Source organism: Sus scrofa, chromosome 13 (genome assembly GCF_054392235.1).
Source record: "Sus scrofa isolate SSC_HxYL_T2T_F1_AM1 chromosome 13, Sscrofa_HxYL_maternal_Yorkshire_Landrace_v2.0, whole genome shotgun sequence".
NCBI classification, from domain to species: domain Eukaryota; kingdom Metazoa; phylum Chordata; class Mammalia; order Artiodactyla; family Suidae; genus Sus; species Sus scrofa.
The window spans coordinates 146,823,457-146,836,623 of record NC_139395.1 but is presented as its reverse complement, the minus strand read 5'-3'; the positions used below and the strand labels follow the sequence as shown (position 1 = coordinate 146,836,623).

Sequence of the window (13,167 nt, the reverse complement as noted above, 5' to 3'; positions counted from 1 at the left end):
ACTCACCCTTCAAAGGTCCCCGAGAGCTCCCGTAGCATTTCCAGGTCTTCCTCCTCCATGGCTTTCAGCACCGTCGGGTTGCAGGCAGGCAGTGAGGAGCTGTTGAGCCTGGGTCGGGAGCCAGGAGACACATCATCTAGGGCACAGGGAGAGATGGACCCCACAGACTCCCAGGGGGCCGAGGGCAGGTTCCGTGGGGGTGGCGGAGGGCAGGAACGAGTGGTCCCAGGGGCTCTGTCTCTGCTCCCTATGCCTGGAGCAGGGCGCCTTCTGGTGGCGAGATGTATGGAGGGGGAACCAAGTGGGTGGCTCAGGTGGGACTTGAAGGACCCTGAGGCTAAGGTGAGGATGTCATCATGGTCATTGAAATTACTGAGGGTACCCCTAGGGATGGGGCGGAGAAGGGGGCATGGATGGTGGGCAGAGCTGGTAACAAGCAAGGGGGTGAGGAGGCAGCTAGACTGATGGGTGGTGGGAGGGCAGCTCCGTAGCAGGAGGCAGTGTGCGTTCCTGGGGGAGGGTTGGGAGCCTGGCTGGGGTGTCATTCTGTCCCCATCCATGTCTGTTCAAATGGGAAGTTGATATCAGTAAGAGGGTTTGGGGGGTGTGTGTCAACATCAGGGGAGAGGCCCACTGGATTGGATGGGGATGAGGGGTGGGGGAGGGAGGCTGGGGGCATTTTTGGGTGCCTGGGGGACCAGGGGTTGGAGTGGGCACAGTGGGTCTGTAGGTCCATCTCACAGCAGATAGACAGCCCCATGGCCTAGTTGGTACCAGCCGCTTAGGCCGTCCTTGGTGGGGACAGGTGGCTGGCCTACCCCAAGGTCCTACATCTTTCCTTGCTCTTCTTCTTCCATTCCGTAAATGTCAGAACTCTCCAGAATTCTGTCCTGCCCACTTTGCACTGTGCTCGTGATGTGTTGCCAGCCCCTTGCTGGACTTCTCCACACTGCTACTCTCTCTGGCGTCTACTGAAGCCTGGACTGGTCACTCCGATCTTCCTCCTAGTCTTGCAGTGATGTTAGCACCTCCACCATCCCCGTAGTACCCTAGGCCTGAAGCCCATCAGAGCTCCATCTGCCTGGCTGAACCCTCCAATGCCTTTTCCCCATCATCTCTGCCCAAGTCTCTCCCCCGGTTCCTCCACCCTCCAGGGCTGCCCAGTTCCGCATGTCCATCCACACTCCAGAACTATTTGTCAGACTGAGGGATGCTGAATCCCCCAGCCTCGCCTACCTAGTCACAGCTCTGGGGCAGCAGGCACGGGAGGAAGCCAAGACATCAGGCAGGCTGGGGGCTCCAGCCAGGACGATGCTTTACAGAAGGGCATCCCACCCCTCCTGAGGGCACAGGGAGCAGCCTGCACCCCAGTGGTGCCTCAGGCCCACAGACAGTCCCCCAGAGGCTCCTGAGCAAAGAAGGGCTGTGTGCCTTTGGAGGGCAGTCCTGTGGCAGATAGAGGCCTTGATGGCAGGGGTGTTCATGCTCCATGATTCCAGCGCCCTGCCAGGTTTCGCAGAACCCCACAGAAGTGGGCAGGTCATAGCAGGTACTGCTTTGGGAGAGATACACATGATGTGTGTCACTTTTATCATTCCAGACTCTTTGGAGCAGGAAGCCATGTTGAAACATAACCCTGCAGAAGGCTGGATGAGGGCCCGTCCTCGGGGCACCACCAGACCCGGGGAAGAGCATGGGTGGGGAGGGACGTCTGCCTTCTGGGGCCGAGCACCATGGTGCCAGCCAGGGCCACTCCTCAGGGGCCTGGCGCTGGGCAGGGTTTGGCATGCGTTTGCTCCTAGAGTCCAGGACAGCCACAAGGGGTGTCTCACCCTCAGTCCCACTTTTGCTCAACAAACCAAGGTCCTGAGAGGCCCCGTGGCTCATACAGCCAGTCTTAGCCCAGACCCGGGGTTCCAGGCGCAGCCCCCCTCCACTTCAGGACTGCCACTGACGGTGTATTCACACCCGACTCTCAGCTCCTCACTGCCATGTCCTAAGGATAGGGGTGCTGTACTCACCTCCGTGTTGGTTGGGTCTAGTAGGTGCTCCATTAAATAATCTGAGTGATTGCTGATTGACTTCTCCGTTCAGTGTGCTCTCAACACACATTCCTGCTTGTCTCACGAAGACCTAGGGACACGGCAGAGGGGAGTTTGAGGCACCTCTCTGCTGCCTGACCAGTCCTACTGCCCGTAACCTGTGTGACTTTGAGAAAGTATCTTACCCTCTCTGACCAGCAGGGTCAGAGACCTACCTGCCTAGGCTTTGCTAGCAAGTGATCCCAGCAAGGATCAGTTGTGACTCTTGGCGGTAAGAAATGCCCAGGGCAGTGGGCAATTTTACAGCCTCAATGCCCCCCCCCCCACAGTCCATACCCTCTCCAGTTTGATACCCAAGCAGTGGTTCCCCTAGAGAACTGAAGGGTCAACACCTGTCCTGCCCAACCACAGCCTCAGCTCAAGGCAGGACAGAGAGACGGTGCCACTGCTCTACAATCAACCCCCGGAACTGTCACCCCACAGGATGGGGCTGGCTGGAACACTAGGCTGCCGCCGAACCTGGCTCCGCATCCTGGCCCTTCCTCTCAGAGCACTGGAAAGCAGAGTCCCTTCCAAGTCAAACAAGAGCTGATTGGGCCTGGTACACCACACAGGCACAAGGGAAGCAGGGCTTCCTGATTCCGGCCTTTTTGCTGATTAGATGCATCCAGATGGCGAGCTTCCTCCAGGGGAGGCTGGCCTCGCTTGCCTCTTAGTGACTTGCCCTCAGCGTGAAGACCTTGAGCCACAGTGGAATGTGCCCTGTGCGAGGCCGTCCTTGAGACTTACACTGGAACCTTCTTGGCCTGAGAGCCTGTGGCTAGAACTCAGCCTGAGTTGGCACAGGCCTCTCAAACCTTCCTAGAGGGTGTGTGCAGACTGCCCAGATCCAGTGTGTGTTCCCATCCTTGCTTCTCCCCACTTGGATGTGAACGTGGGGAACTGAGCCTTAGGAGCTGAGAAAGGCCAACCTAGGAAGAAAAAATCAGGAAGAAACAGGGAGGCAAAAGGGTCAGTATTTGGGGGGCTCTTTTCTGGAGAACGAGAGCTTTGGGTCTCTGGCCGAGAGACCTGTTAGATGACCTTAGCGGTGATCATCAGGGGAAAGGCCTGAGGGAGGAGAGGATGCTGCTTTTCAAAATGACTTCAAATATCCCCCCTTCCTGTAAAGATGGCTTTTCCTCATAACAACTAGTCCACTAGCTTTTAGGTCTTTTTAAAGACTACTTTTTTTTTTTTTTTTTTTTTTTTTTGCTTTTTAGGGCCGCATCCACGGCGTATGGAGGTTCCCAGGCTAGGGGTCCAATGGGAGCTGTAGCTGCCGGCCTACACCACAGCCACAGCAACACCAGATCTGAGCCGCGTCTGTGACCTACACCACAGCTCACGGCAATGCCGGATCCTTAACCCACTGAGCAAGGCCAGGGACCGAACCCACAACCTCATGGTTTCTAGTTGGGTTCGTTTCTTCTGCGCCATGATGGGCACTCTCTTTAAAGACTATTAATAAAACATATTTGATAGAAAAAATTTAGAAAATGCATCACCCATAATTAGAATGTGCTTGAAGGTTCTTCAGTTGCCCTTTCCCAGTAAGCCTTGTTGACTTCTGGAAGGACTCGCTATGTACATGGACCATCTATCTGCTCGGGGGCTTATCTCACAGTTAAGGTTATTTCTAAAGGGGCAGGAACCTTATCCCCTCTGGCAGGGTCACCAGGTGACCGTGGGGGATGGGACCAAGATTCTGCAAGGCCTGAATGCAGACAGGCAACACAACATGGCTGGGCTGTGCGCATGGACGTTAATCTGAGAAACTTCTGGAAACTGCAGGACTCAGAACCAGATTCCTTCATTCAGAGAGGTTTCCTGCAGCCTCAGCATGTGCCCCTGGCAGTGCCCTGTGAGTATATATGGTTGGCCCAGGCCCTGGGAGGAAGGCAGGGGTCTGGGGTGCTCTCTGATCCATCCCGCAGTCAGTGAAGCACCAGCAGCGGCTGCATCACCTGATGGCTTGGTCCCTAGCGCCCGTGGCCTTGGGGTGTGCCAGCCAAATTCAAAACAAGATTGAAATCCAAGTGTTGTTCCTTGCAACACTAGCCCGTGGTGGCATCTGAGGCCGTCAAAGATGAAAGGGGCCTCGAAGATCAGAAGCCCTGGATATGAGTCGGGGCCCTGCCCCTGACAATTGAGAGCCTCTGTTCCTTCCCATTGAACTGCAGGCTATAGTGCCCCTGCGGTGCCAGAGAGGAACGAGGCAGAGAATGTGAGAGGAATTTGCAGCCCTCGTGTGCAGCGGCGGATGAGGAACTGGGGACCCCACCTCGGTAGGTGGGTCCACATTTGACCAGAGCCCCTTATGTGAGTGCTCATCCCTTCCACGTGCCTGTATCACTCTCATCCCCAAGGCTGGCGCGGTTTCTCTGCAGGACCCAGCTGACGTGGAGGCCAGAGGAACCCACCATTCCCCTAAGCAGCTGCTCTGTTTTGCTGGGTTCATCGCAGGTAGTAGGCACACTTTAAACAAGAGCAGGAATTTTGTTCTTAGACAATGACTGGTTCATCTTCAGGCTGTGTTCCTGCTTCAGCAGACACTCTGGGCAGCTTGCATTTCCAATTTCCTGTCCCTCCCTGGCTTCTCCTTACAAATCATAATATGTTGATGTCCCAGACCTGCTTCTTTCTGGCTGTTATAAGATGCTTCTTTGTGCTGATGGAGTGGCGGTGTGAGGCAGCATATTCCCGAAGAGCCACCTGGGTCATTGTCTCTGCCGGGAAGGATGTTCTGTCCATCTCCCTGCCTATGGCTCCGCCCTCCTGAGCCCAGCAGTTTCAGTGCCAGGTCACTCTGGTGTAGACAAGATGATGTGGGGGAGCTTCCCTGCTGAGGTTGGTAAGGGCACCCCAGGGCTGCTGAGGGCCCCTCACCTCCCCAGCTTTCAGGAGAAGCCCTTCTGAACCCTTTTAAAACCTCTGAGCACCCTCCCATGGGTCCCTTTTCCTCACGCACCCCTAAAGTAGATCTGGCAATGGTGGCTCTAGGGCTCAGAGAAGCAGCAGGTTTTTTTTTTTCAGCAGCAGGAGCTCTGTGTCCTGACATTTTCCTGTCCCTGGTGTCAGACAACATTGATGGCCACGTAGCCTGAGCTGTACTGACCCCTCCCTTGGTCCTCGTCATCACTCACGGTTCCTGAGGTGCTGCTGTGCCAGGCGCTGAGGAAGGAGAGGTGATGGTGGTCCTGGGAAAAGTCACAGAACAAAGGGCGGCAGACCTCACCCTCACAGCCCATGCCACCAGCCCGTGCCACTTTCCCCCGCCCTGTCCTCTGGGAAGGGAAGAGACAGAGCTGTGGGGGGAAGTACCGCAGGACGAGGGGGCTGGATGGCATGTGAGATGTCCAGGGGCTCCGGGCACAGAGACTCTGCTTCTCTGCTGCCATCTTCTCCTTTCCTTCAGGTCTCCTCCTGGAGGGTGAATCCAGTGCCTTGGCGATAAAATAACCCTCCCCTTAAAACAGGCAGAGATACAAGCCCTATACCTAAGGTGACATATAACTTATAATCTGACCAAACGTTTCAATGGATGACCAGCTGTGCAGATTTGCCAGGACCCAGGAGCTTCTCAGGACATGGGACAGTTGGTCCCTCTGCTTTTGAAAATAAAAAGGGAACATGACTATTCATTCAATTTGCAATATGTTCTGATTCCCCTTATGATTTCCTTTTGGCCAATGGATTGTTTAAAGGTGCCTTGCTTGATTTTCAGCTATTTGGAAATTTTCTAGATTTTTTTTTTTTTTTAAGTTTCCAGTGCAAGTCCATTTTGGTTAGGGAACATTCCTTATATGATTTTAAAACTTTTTCCATTTATTGAGACTTGCTTTGTTATCCAGCATACATGGTCTATCTTGGTGAATGTTCCATTTACCAGACAAAAAACAGGTGTTCTGCTGTTGTTGGGTAGCAAGTTCTACAAATGTTGCCTAGGCCAAGTTGGTTGATCTTCTACAAATGTTGCCTAGGCCAAGTTGGTTCAGATCTTCAATATCCTTTTTCTACTTGGTCAGTTACTGAGAGGGTTATTAAAATTTCCAACTAGAATAGTAAAATAAAGAACAAAACAAACAACCCCCCCCCAAAAAAAACCCTCCCCTGGTTGGAGGGTCCCTCCTTTACCATGCTGTGGTGGCCCAGGTCTATTGGTAGAATTTTGGTTGGTTTGCAACCTGTTCCTCAAATTAACCATTAGGAAGAAACATGGTTAAATGAACTAGCAGTTGTCAAACTGCATTCTTACCCCGCTATGATCCCATCACTGCAGGCTTTAGTGGCTGGAAAGATCCAGCATCTCTGTTTGCTCTTTGGAAGCTTATTTTTGCCAAGGTTGTTATCACCAAGTAGGCGCCAGAGCTCTGCTCCTCTCCCAGTCCAATTATGGTGAAATTTAGACAATGAACCTGTGTGTTCCATCTGTAAGAATGTCCAAATGGAATGCACTGCCCCTGGCCATGAGCACACTTTCGGCCCCTTTGTGATATGCAAGACCTCAAGGAAGGCGTCTCGATTCCCAGACCTGGGAAAATGTGTTAGAAGTGGAAAATGGACGGGGATAGCCAGGCCTCTGGTTTTCTTTCCACTGCGCCACCGTCACTTCACCACCTAGCTCCTGCCCTGAGATTGGTTGGGGAGCTGCTCCGTGCGAGGCCAGAGGGTGGCATTACCAGGCTTGGAACAGAGCTGATTTTGCCATGATGCATTTCCCAATTTACTGACTAGGGAAGGGGTAAAGCTGGTAAAGTAGGTGGGAACCCTCCCCCGCCTGCCCCTGCCTGGAACAAAAGGCTCTCAGTCATTCCTCTTTCCTCCAGGCCGCAGGCCCCTCTGCTGTGACTGCATTATCTCAGGGGGTGTGCAGCCTGGGGCTCTCTCTGCCCACCCAGTGCAGGAACTTGATAGGGAGGATGGGGGAGAACCGAGTGGCTAGTGCTCTAATCTTCTCATCCCTGGGGAGGGTTCTGGATCCGACTTCCCTTCTCCAAATGGAAGCATTTGGACCGAGGACCTAAAAGGTGGCCCCCTGGCTCTAGCATCCGTGAGCTGTGGGCCTAGGCTGGATTTCTAAATCTGCCTAGAGAGAAATTGAAATCAATCGAGCTGACCTTCTCTCTAAAACAACCGTAATTCTACCTGACTGTCCTGCAGCTGCTTTTTGCAGTTTCAGAAATGCAAGGCATGGGGGTCTTTAGGAAAAGTGACTTATTTTCAAGCAAAAAGAAACCGATTTTGATTCAGCCTGCGTTTAGCTCCCTGTGTCTTTATCCCATCACCACCTAGATTGTTGTACCTTCAGACTAGATGCTGGAGCTGGATGCTGGGTTGAGTTGCTGCTTGTGCTGGTTGCTGGTTGTGTGACTTTGGGGAAGTTCCCAAGCCTCTCTGACACCTCGCGTGTGCGGTGACGTATTGTCTCAGAGGGGACGGTGCCTGCCGTTCCCCGAGTCTGTACAAATGTGAGCAATGGTGACAATGATGTCATCCCGTGGTGGCCGAGGGTGGCAGGCAGAGCATGAGCCTTGGCCTCGGGAGACTCAGACTGGCTCTCCTCTTGCTGGCGCAATGATCCATCCAGCTTCTGAACCTCAGGATGTCTCCGTTCCCCTGAAACTGGAGCGAAAACGGAGCCTCCCTGCAGGGTGCTCCTGAAGACCCAGGGAAAGGGCTGGCAGGCTGCTCCCCCCCACAGCAAGCTAAGTCTCTTCTCTTTCCCCTTCCCAGGCACACGTTCTGGCAGTTCCGCCACGAGAACCCCAAGACCCGGGTCGGGGGCCCTCCCCCCGACGGGCTCCCCGGCTTCAACAGCGGGGTGATGCTGCTCAACCTGGAGGCCATGCGCCAGTCCCCGCTGTACAGCCGCCTGCTGGAGCCGGCGCAGGTGCAGCAGCTGGCCGCCAAGTACCGCTTCCGGGGTCACCTCGGGGACCAGGACTTCTTCACCATGATCGGCATGGAGCATCCTGAGCTCTTCCATGTGCTGGACTGTACCTGGAACCGGCAGCTCTGCACCTGGTGGAGGGACCACGGCTACAGCGACGTCTTTGATGCCTACTTCCGCTGCGAGGGCCACGTCAAGATCTACCATGGGAACTGCAACACACCCATCCCAGAGGCCTAGGCACCTCTCATCCGCTGGGTCCTCGGGCTCTGGGGAAGGAGAGGGGCAGGGTGCCCCGACAGGCCTGGAGTGCTGTCCCAACTCCTACAGAGACACCACAAGGATGTCCTTGTGACCAGGTGCTGCAGCTCTCCCACTGCGGGTCATTGTCCTGAGGCCACCTAGTGACGACTGGCCTGTACCCCACTGGTGCTTGGGACCCTTTTGTGGCCAGGGGGCCAAGTGTCGTGAAGGATGAACACATAGCCCTGGCCTGGTGGGCTAGGAAGCCTTTGAAAAGAAGGAAGAAAACGGTCCCCCTTGCCTTCAGCCCCCAAAGCATGGAAGTCCTTTTAAGAACTGGGCTTTCCTGGACCAAAAATCAATTTATTTTCAATCAACAGGTGAGAGAGAAAGAGTACTGCTGTAGCTCCCAATGCCCCCTCTGAATACGTGAGCCAGGGTTTTAACAACCGGCCCAGAGTTGAAGCATCCAAACGAATGCCAGCCTTCCACGTGCACACCCTGGGAGGCTGTGTGCTTCTTGCCACGGTGCTCACGTCACCCGGCACAGGTGTAAAGATCACCTCCTCTCTGGGGAGGGCCTTCAGCACCAATTGTGGCCCACAGAGGAAACCTGGACTCATTATTTTAGCCTTCATAGCATTTCTCTCGCATTTCGCTCCCAATTGCATTACAGAAGCTCATTATCCCTGACTCACCCGTGCCAGCGCCAGGTGACCAGACTCTGCTCAGAAATCAAACTCGCCATCAAAGAACAGAGATGGGCCATTCCCAAGGGTGCCTGGATTGGGAAGACCCATTCCAAAAAGGAGCCCAGCAGCACCTGTGCAGCTTGGAAGGGGTCTCGCTCTTAGGCTTACAAGCATTCTAGTCTCTTGATTTAGCAGAATCACCCTTGTGACTTTGTTGCACCAGGTCAGACTCTATACCTTAGAAGAAATTAGGCTGTCATTTCTTTCTTTGTGGCAGCACTCACAGCATGTGGAAGGTTCCTGGGCCAGGGATCAAACCCACACCACAGCAGCCACCCAAACCGCTGTAGTGACAATACCGGATCTTTAGCCGGCTGTGTCACAGGAGAACTCCGGGCTGTCATTTCCTGATTTCTGCTTTTAATGAGTTCTCCTGTAAGCGGACTGCAAACATGGTCCATTCTGTATCATCTAGCCATGGTCCTCGGGGGAAAATGTTGTTGAACTTTCATCTTATTTCAATTGCATTTACTTTTTTTTTTTCTCTCCAGGAGTGGGAATAATAATCTTTGAGAATGCAGTGGTTTATACTGTTTGCTCTCTGATCAGTTTTCTACTACCTGAAGGTTCTGAATCAAGAGTGTGGTCACTGTCATTCAACGTCTCCCTCCCCACAGGATTAAGCTGGGGTGCTCACAGCGGGTCCCCCAGGCCTAAGGGGGAGCATGTCTGGGAAGGCAGCGGGGAGGCCAGCAGTGTTGTATTGGACTCAAAATAGAGAATCATTTCGTTCGAACTTGTGCGCAGGCCTATCTGCTCCTGGGAGCAAAACCCACCACCTCATCCCTGCTCATCAAGCATAGCCCTGACAGTCTGGTCACCTCATCGTCTGATGAAGCGGAGCACACATTTCTAACTCAGCTCTCGCAGAGCTGGTCTGTCTTCTTAGGTGCCTGATTCCCTGTTCTTAGCTACCAATTACTGAATGCCTGCTGCGTGCCCAGCATTGTATTAGGAGTGTGAGAACATGCACTATCACTGATGCTCATAAAAATCTCATGAAGCTCATTCAGAATTTCTAAAATTTGTTGTAAGAAAATAACGAGATTTGTGGACAGAGGGTCCTTGTTTATCCCAGCCTTTTTTATAGTAGAAAGAAATTGAGAGCAATTTAAACTGCTGAATAGGGGAGTGGATAAATAACCTATGTTAATCCATACAATGGAGTACTTTAGGCATTGAAAATCATATTTTTAAAAAATAATGCTTTGGAAAATGCTTACAATGTGCTACTGAGAATGCAAAATACAGAGTTACATGGACAGTATGATCCTAGTGTTAGTCTTTAAATTACATATATATGTGTATGGTGTTTGTAAATATTTAAAGAGCTTGTTCTGCTATGTTTCATTCGTTCAACTCCTAAATTAATCATGCGTTTCAAACACCATATTAAAAAAGCCATCTATTTGGGCAGTTCTTGTTGTGGCTCACTGAGTTACCCAACTAGCATCCATGAGGATGTGGGTTCAATCCCTGGCCTCGGTCAGAGGGTTAAGGATCGGGCGTTGCCGTGAGCTGTGGTATAGGTCACAGACATGGCTTGGATCTGATGTGGCTGTGGTGTCAGCCGGTAGCTGTAGCTCCAATTCGACCCCTAACCTGGGAACCTCCATATGCCACAAGTACAATCCAAAAAAAGGGGGGGGGGGAGTGAGTGAAACACTAGAGTATTTAGACTTACAACAGCAAATATATTTTTCCAACAATTTCAACCATTTCAACAACATTAAAGTGTTTCTATAGCTATGAGTGTATTTTTTCATTGTGAGGAGAAGGCAGTCAGCTGATTGATCACAATGGGCAAAAGCCAAACAAAATCTCGTTTACCTTTGAGATCACCCACTCACGAGTGTCGCCCCTCTCTGTCATGAGTAGCCTTGACCTCACACCTTCATGGTGAAGAGCGAAGAACTAACCCTGCCAGACTAACAAAGCCATCATGTGCTCCTCTGCTTTATCACGAGCAACGTTCTGACAAATCCTGGCAGCCTGGTTCCTGATAAGGATCCTGTTCTGATCCATGCAGTGCAAACATAACGAATTGTGTTTAATTTGTCTTGTAAGTAGAGCATATGCCTTAAGGATGATCAGAAGTCTGAAAAGAGACACTTCCTGGAATAAGGTGCTTTTTAAAATCTCCACCTGTATTTATGTTTATATTTTCCATAGTGAAAACTCTTCCATAATAAACAATACAGGCTATAAAATTCTAGCCACCCACCTTCCTCCCAGTTCCCTCTAAGTATCATCCTGGCCACGTGACAGCTCATGCTTGGCCATGGTTACCATTATCCATAAGAAAACATCATCGTGGTTCCGTAGGCTCTGGGTTTTTGGCTTTCCTTATGGATGCCCTAGCTCTCCAAATAAAAGGGACCTAATAATAAATAACATCTCCAGACTCTGCTTTCTTTTCTGATACCGTCATCTTTTGTGTGTACACCAATGATAGTGGCCTTTGCAAGGTGTGTGGGCTTGTTGAAGAGATTTATTCTTGTATATGTGTCGAAACCAAACGACGGCATCCCCTTTCCCATAACATCACTTCACGCCAAAGAGTGATGTGTTGGTTCCACAGGCCAAGCCTAGGCCCCCTGCCCCCCTGGGGCTCATGGGCTAAGGAAACAATTACATCTATGACTTGTCATCTGCTTTGACCAAAGGCCAAACCTCCGCTCATTCTAAGACCTCCTGGCTGATCTCAGCACGGAGACCCTAGGTGGGGCGGCATGGAGTTTGGCAGGGTGAGCAGTGATTTCTGAGCAAGCAGGGGTGCCATCGCAAGAACCTAGGCCCTGAGACAGGCCTGGCTTTGAGTCCACATTCTGCCCTCGCTACCCTGGCAATCTTGGACAAGCAAGGTCACTTCTTTCCTTATTTCTAGACCCAGCTAATGAGAACTCCCTCAAAAAGTGCTGTTGGAAGAAAAGAGATGTGTAAGGGTTTGTAGGCTGAGAAATAATACATAGATGCAAGTGAATTCTTAAGAGTTATTACTTAAAACACCCTTTCTAGAAAATAAATGAGCCATGGTGGTGGGGGGGGACATTAAGCGTCATCACTAAACTGAGTAGATGACCAGATGCTTGCTTGTAGGATGATTTTTGTTGGTGACTCCACTCTGCAGAGGCCTAGATGGGCCCAGGAGCTCTCAGGTCCTTGGATAAACCCCCTCCCTCTCTGGGCCCAGTTTCCTCATCTGTGAAAACAAGGGGGCAAGGGGCATGGCCTCAATCTCTGAGCAGCACCTGCCCTGGCTCAGTTGGAAGTAATGTTTGCATCCATTGGGGTTCACACGTGCACATGGCAGGGGGTTGAAATCAAAGGCAGAAACTGCAGACCCCAACGCACCCGTTGCCAACTTGGAATTGACCGTTCACACTGCAACTCACTCAAAAGGCACTGAGAGCACACTCCCCCCTCCCAATCCGGAGAGGCCAAGTGAGGAGCACAGACACACTGGAGAACTGGGGGTGGTATTAAAATCCAGAGAGAGCCGACTGCTGTCCACGAGCCCCAGCCCCTCTGCTTGGGACTGACTTTAGCTATGGCAGCTAAAATCTTGTCTGAGCCTTCGGCTTATGTGACCGGCTCCCACAGGGCCTCCCAGGTAGAGCTGCTCTACAGAGGGACCCACGCCCCATGGGTCTTTCCCTGGGGAGGCCCGAGCCTTGAGTCCTTGGCCAGGGACCCCATGGAAATGCCCTGCAGGACACTCTTTGAGTGGACTGGCCAGCCATTCCCAGAGGTGCTTGCAAAGATCAAAAACCTTCCTGGAGTGAAGGCTTCCTTACCTGGGACTGGCTAGGCTCCCAGGGTATGTACAGGCATACCGCAAATCTGAAGATGTGTCTGCTCCACTCATTCTGCAGCCTCACCGAGCACCCCGCATTCTCAGAGCCTCAGAAATTCTGCTGCCTCCTCGCCAGACCCTCTTCCCTGATAGGACGTGCTCCAGGCCTCCCCTGAGCCCTGCTCTCTGCACACAGGTCCGAACAAGACCATGGAGCACTGAGTCTGGGGTGTTTCTGATCCTAGTGTAGAGTTCCCTCTTGGTACCAAGATTGAGTCAATAAGAAACAGATAATTTTTGAGAACTATGTCTAGATACTCATGTTGCAACAGAACAAAGGGTGGGGAAAAAATGTAATTGCAATGTATACATGTAAGGATAACTTGATCCCCTTGCTGTACA

At 52.0% G+C, this 13,167-nt stretch overlaps 1 protein-coding gene and 1 long non-coding RNA gene across 3 annotated transcripts in view; one reads left to right on the top strand and one right to left on the bottom strand.

The window, feature by feature from the left end:
* Positions 1-11,360, top strand: part of XXYLT1 (xyloside xylosyltransferase 1) — a 201,462-nt gene extending 190,102 nt beyond the window's left edge. The window contains exon 4 of the mRNA XM_021070076.2: positions 7,818-11,360. Within this exon, the coding sequence (XP_020925735.1) occupies positions 7,818-8,214 (397 nt within the window). The 3' untranslated portion in view covers positions 8,215-11,360. The remainder of the gene's footprint in view (positions 1-7,817) is intronic.
* The window catches only part of LOC110256395 (uncharacterized), a 171,548-nt gene that overhangs the window by 15,761 nt on the left and 142,620 nt on the right, over positions 1-13,167 (bottom strand). Inside the window, exons 1-3 of one of the 2 annotated variants that reach the window (XR_014824571.1) lie at positions 2,022-2,133; positions 1,237-1,552; positions 7-108 (exon numbers count right to left, since the gene is read on the bottom strand). This is a non-coding gene — a long non-coding RNA (uncharacterized LOC110256395). Of the gene's footprint in view, positions 1-6; positions 109-1,236; positions 1,553-2,021; positions 2,134-13,167 lie in introns of those variants that run through there. The other variant, XR_002337840.2, reaches the window with a different exon arrangement.